Consider the following 9,533-nt stretch of genomic DNA (forward strand, 5'->3'; position numbering starts at 1 on the left):
CTACCCATGCCACCCCCCTTGCACCCATGCGCATAGTACCTTCCTTTCCCCGGCGCGTGAACCTTCCCAGCTCCTCCGCTTCCCATTGGTTCCCCCACATTCCATTCCTGACTCCAGCTGATTGCGTTGACACCAACTGTCATTTCTGATGTTTCGTTCACCCACGCATCATCACCGTGTGGGGCTGTTTAATAAATCCTACTTCTCACTACTCCAGTCTGCAGACTACTTCTTAACACAGACCTTTTTTATCAGCCATTTTGGCAAGGTGTTTATTTCTCTTCAAAGAGAGAAACCTACCGCATAGCGTTTTTCCGACTGTTGAAGTGTCTCGTTTATGTGAGAAACTCTTTGAATTATTAACAAAGGCCGCATCACGCGACAATTTTAAATCGGTAAATCTGAATTTTAGGCGATTTGACATAAAATCTGAATTTTAGGCGACAACCGATGTATCAGTTAAAGGAATGTCATTGTACTCATATAGTAATGGTTCTGCTGAACGTGTGCGTACAGTCGTCTAAGGTAAAAGTCGCAGCGTGAGGCGGCGTCGTCTCTCTAATAACTATTTTTTTCTAGAGACAAGCTCCTGATAAACAACAACGCCGTACTAGTACTCCGGTTGAAGCGCAAGGCAATACATAAGCTCCGCCTCTGCTCTCCTGTCCTTCTCGGCATAGGTTGTATCAAGTAGCTTGACAATGTTGTTCCGGGTTGAAAGGGCGGGTTCTTGTCCGATGACGTTGTGCATAGTATAAATATCTTAACCCTGACTTTTCACTTCCTTTCGAATTCAGACAGCGCGGTCTGCTGATCTTTTTCCTGGCTCACCGCTGTTCGTTCGTTTCTTAATTTGAGGACGAATAAGTCGGTCAGGAAGCACATTAGCTATGGTGAGCATAGTTAAAGTCTTACAAGTGAAATGTTATTTCTGTGTTTGTGCGGTTTGGTTGGTTTCCTGCTTGATAATACGTGTGGGCGCGTGCTTTAGTTTTGCGAGGAGAAGGACTTTCATGGAGAGTTCTTTTCCGTTTGTCCTCGGTGGGCGTCCCCGCTTTTTTGTATCTTCTGCTGGATTCAGTTGATACACACCAGTCGAGACGGGTTAAAGTCAAAGTTTAAATCTAGAAGTGTGTACCTTTATTTCTCACCACTATCCTTTTGTCTAGTTTTGGGTTCGATTGGGTGGTTCTCACAGTATTAAACGTGTGAATTGTTTGATAATAATGGCAGTATCTTCAGCTTGCACACTTCATTCTGGTAGTTATTGTGTAGTTTTGGGGCGAATTACCTCTGTTCTACGAGTTTACAGTATGCAAATTGCACTGTAAGCGAAAGCATGTTCGAGTTGGCACAACGGCATCGGGGTGCATTTCGCACACGTGGGAATGAATGGAATAAGTCGAGGATCGAGTGGTATTTGATTTGGCGGTTATTTGCAAGCTACCTCCGCTCCTCGAAAGAGCAAGATATTCTGCTCATCTTGATGTTTTTGGCTGTGTTCTGTTTACACCTCTTTTACCCTGAATATTTCTATTTGTGTGGTGTATTTATTTTTTCTGCAGACCTATGGCTTTTCAATTTTTTTTATTTATACAATACATTCAACATTTAATAAAAACAATACATTTTATTTTCTTTAGGCATTTAAAGACGCCGGCAAAGCACCTGTGGAACAGGAAGTAGCTATCCACCGTATTCGAATCACCCTGACTAGTCGCAATGTCAAGTCACTTGAAAAAGGTAACTCGTATGGATGAACTGTGACTGAGTCGTTGATCTGTATTTTTCTCAAGGTCACAAACGCAATAAGTGTGGTTCCTATTTGTTTACTAGTGATGTGGTTAATGTCCTGGGTTATTTTGGACTGAGACATGTCCCGGTAAATTATCAGTTGGCAATGAGGATACAATCTAGAGATGAATTGCTGTGATTTATTCATACGCTATTCTGAGCCAACTTTACGGTTTGGGCTTTTGTATGACCCCATTCATCTGTAATCAAATGTTGCAATCTTTAATCTCAGTCTCCTATACCTTCTGCCATGGATCGTAAGAGTTTTCCTGGCTGAACTTGTTAGTTTACTTAACATAATTGTTTGTTCTGCAGTCGGTTTTTACAAATATTGTAAATTATCAGTTATGGTGTGGGGGTAACTTATCCTAAACCTTTTTACATCTTTCTAGTGTGTGCAGATCTCATTAGAGGTGCGAAGGAGAAAAACCTGAAAGTGAAGGGGCCAGTTCGTATGCCTACCAAGGTAAGTTAAATCACTTGTAAGAATTAACTTTTGAGTAGAAATTTAGCACTGCCATTTTCTTCAAAGGTTTGGGCTGATCTGTAACGTGAAGTGGTGTTAAAAGCATATGATTGCTAACAGAGGCGGATCTAGGCTCATGGCGGCCCTGGGCTGGGAGCGTACGTAGGGGGCCCCAGAGGAAAGCAGGCGCGGATGCCAGTGAAGGAGGGGGGGGGGTTCGAAGTGGAGCAGAGGCCACCAAATCCCTGCCAGGGGGTGCCACAAATATGTATCCATCCTCTGAGGATTATTATATTAAGGCTATATATTGGCGTGGTGGCCCTGTGCAAGTGCACACAGCTTGCACATGCCTAAGGCCGCCCCTGTTTACAGTGCTATGAAGGAACTTGTGTAGTTCTTTAAGTGCGGTTTTCCTAAACAGCCAGTTTCTTGTGGTTATTTAATGTCCAATTAATCCCTTGTATGTCGCAAAGCTTGTCCAACAGTAACTTGCTCTTCATATTTGAGAATTTGAACGTTCTATTCTGGAAAAATACATACCCTTGATGTCCACACTTGCCCTTCTCTGCGTACTGTATTATCTATTTGTAATTAGATGGTGCTTACTACCCTATACAAGGCCTCAAAGTTATATTTTGTGAATTAGTATAGGGAAATAAGTTACTTTGAGCAGTGGACATGCAAGTCTGTTAGTTCCATTGAAAGGTATAATGAAGGTAGGTAAGAGTCTAGAAAGTGTATTAGATACATTTTCGTATGCGTCTTGAGAGAAATGAAAAAACATCTTCTCGTTACGTCTCCACTCGGAGAGGTTTGTTTTTGGAGCTGCCCCGGGTTTGTTCTGTAAATATGGGTCCGCATCAAAATCCATGGGTGGTTCATGGGAACCCACAGAGCCCATGGAACACCTCCTTGACGCAGACTAAGTCCATGCAGTGACTTGCGCTGCTATGTCTTACTTCATATCTGAGGCCATGCAAAGCCGTACAGGGTGACATTGCACTGCCTCATAGGTATGGTGTAGAGGCTTGCGCCATCAGTGTCAAAAAGTGATGCTCTGGCCATGCAAATATCTCATAAATGATCCCCAAAATATTTGGGGCCTTACTTGTGAAGGCCTGTCACACACTCACGCCTCCATCGCATCACTTTTTGGGACCCTGTGTTGTAAATGAGCTACTTTGCGCCATATTTACAAAGTGATTCATCTAAGCATGTCACTTTGTAAAGGCCTGCACTACATTATACCTGTCGGGTATATTGTATGCAGGGAGGGCGGTCCCCCCCCCCAACTAATTGCTGTTGAAGTGGTGCAGTGATATCTATAAGATTTCCATATGACACTTCTAGGAGACTACTGTGTCGATCTTGCACCTGGCCCACAGCAGGCATGAGACTGACACAGGCATTTTCACATGGGGCTTGCCCCATGTGAAAGGACACATTGCTCGAGTTGTCTGTTTTCAGACACCAGCAATGCATCACTTTTGCCCCCTGCAAACTTCAGAAATACTAACGTATCAAATTCCTTGAGACATGGTGCGCTGTAAATTAAATGAGGTGCATCCATTGTCACAAGGAAGGTGCAGTAAACTGCATCTGTTTTGTCAAAGCAACACTATAATTTCCATAAATGAGGCCCTCTACGTTTTTGAGGTTTTTCACCATCGCGTATCTACATAAAAAATCTGCAGCATTATGAAACTTATTAGTTCATGCACTGCAAAGGTATACCTGTAACCAGAGAGCCACAGAGTAAAGACCTCTGCTCTAAACTGACTGCCTCCCCATTCACAATAGGACAGTCTGGTTTATAAAAAAACTATAATTCACTATTAGAATACAAAATGCTTGGTACCATATCTCATCTCACTATTAACATTACACCACGGTCAAAAACCCAGGGCGTGTTTTTTAAGGTCGTTTTGGAAGACTTGGACTCCTTATTTCTACATATTCTTGACTTATCTGTAGCATTTAGATACTTGTCCACAGCACCCTCCTGATTTGCAACCTATGCTCCAACTGGAATAACACCTTATTTTCGGAATAGAATAGTGAAGTTCACAGATCATGCTCTCCGTGCAAATCCCTTGGATGGGCCCAAAAGATCCACTCTTGCTTTCAACATTCTGTCCCACACAAATCGGCTTGCTTTGAGCAGGTTGACTTTCTATATAATGAAATACCTCTTCAGAATTCTTTTTTCACCATGGGTTTCTTTGTGTGATGAATCAGAATTCCGTGTAAATTGCTGTACAAGGCCCTTCATCTGGGTCATTTGTGCTTAATGACAACCTTGATTCCACCACTTGTCCTTTAATGCAGAGCAAAGCCTTAATTTGATCCATCGGAAGTGTGTTGCTCAAAGCTGGCAGTGGGGATACATTTCAGTTGAATGGTTGTCATTAAAACGTGCACTATTTTCAACCAAATCTGTATGGAGCGTTTTGAATGCATTGTTTTATTTGTGTTGAATGCGCACCACTAGTGATGCGCATACTTGCGTTTCGACATCTATACAGCAAAGATAGAAACTAAACTGGGAACCGTGAAAACCATGACTTGTATAGAAATTGACTTGATTTGTTTGTAATTAATACTTTTCAATGCACTACAGTAGTCATTGAAGGTAATTCAGAATGCAAGTCAAAATTCCTTTGAGTTTATATTTTACTATTCTATACTGGTGGCTTCTACATTCCAGTTTCTCATAGTTTAGTGCAGACAATTCAAACCCATACTTGGAATCTAATATCCCCCAAAACAGCGTACGTTTGCTGAATGTATTTTGTCATGGGTACAACTCGATCCTGCCAGCCATAATCGCCTCCATATCCTACATATTGAGCCAAAAATGGAGGACCCCCAGATTACAATGTAAACCACAAGTGCAAAATAGTTTTTTTCATATCGATGGTAGTTTACAGCAGAATTTTCTTGTGTGGACTATCCAAAATTAGACTTCACCCGATGTCCGTCATCAAAGTAGCTAGACTGCTAAAATGCGGCAACCATGTTTGTAGAATCAGACCATTTTCCAAATACTTTCTTTTTATCTTGTCAGTGCTTTTCTTATTGAGTAGCTAGATTCTCAGTTGCTATGCATGGGCCCAGAAGGTGCTAGCATGTGTCGCAATGTTGAAATGTGTTGCTGCCATGTATGATGCTTGGAGGATATGCTCAACACATTTGGGTGCATATATTAGTGACTTGGAGCTAAATAAAATGCAAAGGGTGTGAGTAGATTCAGACCTCATACAGTGAGTTTTGGTTTAGGTTTTTAGTTCGCGCCTAAGCCGTGCATGCTGTATCCAGAATGTGCATAAAGCACCTACCATCTTTTATACTGGTTCCTGGTAGTGCCTTTCCCTAAATGCCTTTTTTGTTTGGAGGATCTGTTTAATTATTCCCGCCTCTGGTGTTTCAGACCCCCGACCCCCCCCCCCCCCACTGCCCCTGTTACATGTGGTCTTACTTTTTTAGGTCTCGTCCTTTACCATTCCGAAGGAATGGGAAATGGCCGAGAATTCAAGTGCTCGAACTGATTGTCAAACCGCCGCTTTTTTTCGTGGCGTTTTCTTCGAGTGCACGTACAGGCACGCGCTTTTGGCCCATACACTTTCATGGCCATCTGTTCCTGTTCCTCAATGTCCCTCCCACCCTTCGTTTGATCTTGCCGCGAGTTCATTCTAATGGCCCTCCCCCAGCACAGAGCGCGCATCGCGGCCGCACAGCACATCAAAGGGCTTCTCCCAGCGTGTGCTGTGCAGCTTCTCCCCTAATTATGTGGCCGGCCGTACTTGTGTTTCCTGGCCGCTCTTGTATTTAATTAGCAGCAGCATTTCTCCTGCTCCAGGCCACATCAAAGGCTCTGTGCCACTTTCACCCACACAGCAACACTTACAGACACGCAACGCCACTCACACCCACGCAAGCCCACTATCAACCACGCAACACCACACTCACGCCACTCGCCCACGCAACGCCACTCGCCCACGCAACGCCACTCGCCCACATTGTGGGTGCAGATTCAGAGAACTCAGCAGCACCACCACCATTGCAATGCAATAGGTCTCGTTTTAACGCAAATTTAAGCTATAGGCCTTGTAAATGGCAAAGCCTTTTATTTATGTTCCAAAAACCAGAACGCAAAAATAAAGGGCATAATCATTTACAATGCTAATAGTTCAGACTCACGTTATTGCGAGACCTATTGCATTTTCAATGCTTGTTTTTTAGTGTTATTCCTTATGCTCTTTTTTGCTTTCTCTGCTTGTGTACCAGAATGGCACCTGCTTCACGTGCCCAAAGCTTCCAGTTTTGGACTGTAACTGGATTCAATGTTTAGCTGACCGCATTAGCTTTGCCCTTGTCCACCCACAATAAATCTAACTGATTTCATGGTTGCATATGGGGCCCCCTTCCAACCCACCATGCAAATTTTACACCACCCACCTCCCTACAGTGTTCTCATCTCCTCGGATTGGCAAAGGGGTGATTGGTCTTATTCACACCCACCCATGTTGGTGCCATTTTATAGAGTTTGAATACGGAGAAGACTGTTCATGCACTCCAAAAATTTGAGCCCACAAAGGAATATTTGCCAAGTTTTTAGTCGAGGTGATGCATGGCAGCGGGGTATCGCAAACTGATCCATGAGCATTGTTGAAGAATATAGAAGGCGCCACCCCAGGGACAGCGTCCCCTGACTGCACAGCATACATACCCAATGAATAGAATGTCCTCCTGATCTTGCAGTTAAAGACACTTCTAACTCACTGATGCTGAATGTTTTCCTGATGAAGGGCTCCTTGTAGCGCAAAATGCGTTTAGATTGATTTGTTTGCTGACAAGATGTGAAAACCTACAGTATCTGCTCATGAACAAGTAGTCATTATTTAATTTATTTTGAGAATTGATGAACCTTCTGTGCCTTTAATTTTTGGAACATTCTATTCATTGGATACTTGTGCTGTTCAGCTGGTGGACGCCACCCCTGGGGTGGCGCTTTCTATAGTTTATAGATTGCCAGTGAAGCATTGCTTTACTTTTTTTCGTCTTTGAACACTGTTTTTTCCTCAGTGGGGAAGTGCACCATTCCTGTGGGTACTGCAATACCTGGCTGATGCCTTAAGTGGAAGGCATTTAATATAATACTTACCTGCTGTTAACCTTAATTTCTAGAATGTGTACCACATCTGTGTTCAGGGATATGGTATTTTTTAAAACCATACTGCATCGCAATGGATATTAATACTGGCCCCTTCTGGGCCAGTCGTGCAATTAACCTTTCAGGCAAAAACACATTGATTTATGAATGTTAAAGCGTTACTGTAATGCTTAAATTTCATGCTTTACCTACTCTTGCATTCCCTTTAAATAAACTCTTAAATCCACTGTGCTTTGTCTTAAACCCACATGGAAAATCCACCAAAATGTGTGCCCATAAATGAAATGCATTAATAAACATGATGTGCTTTGAGTGCTGCTGTCTTGATCAAAACTGAGCAGTGCTGTTTCCAGTGGGTGGTTGTGAAATGACAAAGCCAGAGTTTTGCCTGTATTACTTACTCCTGCTTTCTTTATTTTTCTTTAGACTCTGCGAATTACAACTCGAAAAACACCTTGTGGTGAAGGTTCAAAGACTTGGGATCGTTTCCAGATGCGTATTCACAAGCGCTTGATTGACCTCCACAGCCCTTCTGAAATTGTGAAGCAAATTACATCCATCAGTATAGAGCCTGGGGTAGAAGTGGAAGTTACCATTGCTGATGCATAATTTAATCTTTTAATAAAAGATTATTTTTTGTGATTGTATTGTGCATCCTTGTGGGGAAAATGTGGTTCCGGGTGTACTGTGGACATGCAATGTTTAACTTTCCACAAGACAATTTGGTACAATTCTTGGCCCTTCTGGAACAAATTCCAGCAACTAGCGACTTGTAATGCTGGGCTTAATTGGCAATTATACTTTGTATAAAGCCTTCACATCTTTGAGATCAGTGACTGCTATTTATATGAAAGGTCACGGTTAAAGTGTTTTTTTGGCCTTAAGAATCTGAATTTTACAAAGTGTACTGAACAGTCTGCCTTCTGCTGCCGGCCTGTTTCTGCTTTGTACTCCCAACCCTGGCAGTAGTGTTTGTGCCATTAGCACTTAGTTGGAACTGTTTTGATTGTATGGTAGTTCATTTTTTGCAGTTCGGTCCCGTTTGACTGTTGAAAAATATATTGATGCACCTCAAATTCTATTCAGTGGAATTTAGCTTTCTTCTCTGAGAAGGTCCAAGGGCAATCAAGTGAAGTACCACCACCGGTGTCCTTTTGCCCACCTGTCTGCAGAGCGTACTTGGTGCTAATGGCATGTGCACTGCAATTAGTGGAGCCCTAACTGGTAAGGCTGTGTGGATGCCTGGGGTAGAACAAGTTACTTTCTTCAGTCGGTGGTCCAATATGTTCCCAGACTACAATAGGAATACTTTAAAAAGTGCTAGCTTAAACAAGGAGATGGGGTGCAAGGTCAACTTATCTCCAGGATGTACAGTTATAAGGTTGTACTTTCTGGGCAGTGGCTTGTGCTACCATAGCTCCAAGGTACTACGGGTCCTCCTATTTTCCTGCAAGCTCATTATCTGCTATAAAGGACTTCCAATGGATGTAAATTTCTTTGAATGGTGGGGCCACATACCTGACCCAAAGGTGCTGCATCTTCTCACCACTTTATTTGGTAGGTCTCGCATGAGGCTACATGCAAGATGCTTAGACATTTTGTTTAGCTACATTGGGGCTTAGAGCCTGCCCACTCCTTAACCCATGGGTTTCTTTCCCTACAGCCACTAACTGTAATACAGTGTGTGGGGGTTGCAAAAGTCCATACATAGCCGGATTGGTATAGCGGGCCCTATGTGGACCAAAATCTCCCTCTGAGATCCACTCAAAAGTATCCCTGCTGGCCCTCCCGGTCTTTGGAGTTTGTTTTAGGGAGTGCCCACTCATTTGTCCAGGAAGCAGTCTCAGCAGGAGTGAATGCAAACTGAATAGCCACAATTCTTGTAATTGGAGTGGCCACTGGATTACACCTGGATTGATACGTGCCTAAAGGTTACAAAGACTCCCAGTTCTACTTATCAGCCCAATCTCATTCATGAGATGTATTTGGACTCCTGACAAATTACCTTTCCATAACTAAATTTAAGCAAGTGACTGGCTCTTCAGTCAATTATCTCAGCAATGCAGGTGATCTACAAATGTCTGGGTGCTCAATGTTTTC

The 9,533-nt window shown here is 42.9% G+C and overlaps 1 protein-coding gene and 1 non-coding gene across 2 annotated transcripts; both read left to right on the plus strand.

The window, feature by feature from the left end:
* Positions 1-769: 769 nt before the first annotated feature.
* RPS20 (ribosomal protein S20) lies at positions 770-8,080 on the plus strand. Its single transcript, XM_078687290.1, has 4 exons — positions 770-893; positions 1,644-1,743; positions 2,187-2,260; positions 7,860-8,080. The coding sequence occupies exons 1-4, from the start codon at positions 891-893 to the stop codon at positions 8,040-8,042; spliced, it is 360 nt and encodes a 119-aa protein (XP_078543416.1). The 5' UTR covers positions 770-890; the 3' UTR covers positions 8,043-8,080.
* LOC144829906 (small nucleolar RNA U54) lies at positions 1,896-1,961 on the plus strand. Its single transcript, XR_013610884.1, has one exon. It is a non-coding gene; the product is annotated as a small nucleolar RNA U54 (small nucleolar RNA).
* Positions 8,081-9,533: the final 1,453 nt, after the last annotated feature.

Source organism: Lissotriton helveticus, chromosome 4_1, assembly GCF_964261635.1.
Source record: "Lissotriton helveticus chromosome 4_1, aLisHel1.1, whole genome shotgun sequence".
NCBI lineage: Eukaryota > Metazoa > Chordata > Amphibia > Caudata > Salamandridae > Lissotriton > Lissotriton helveticus.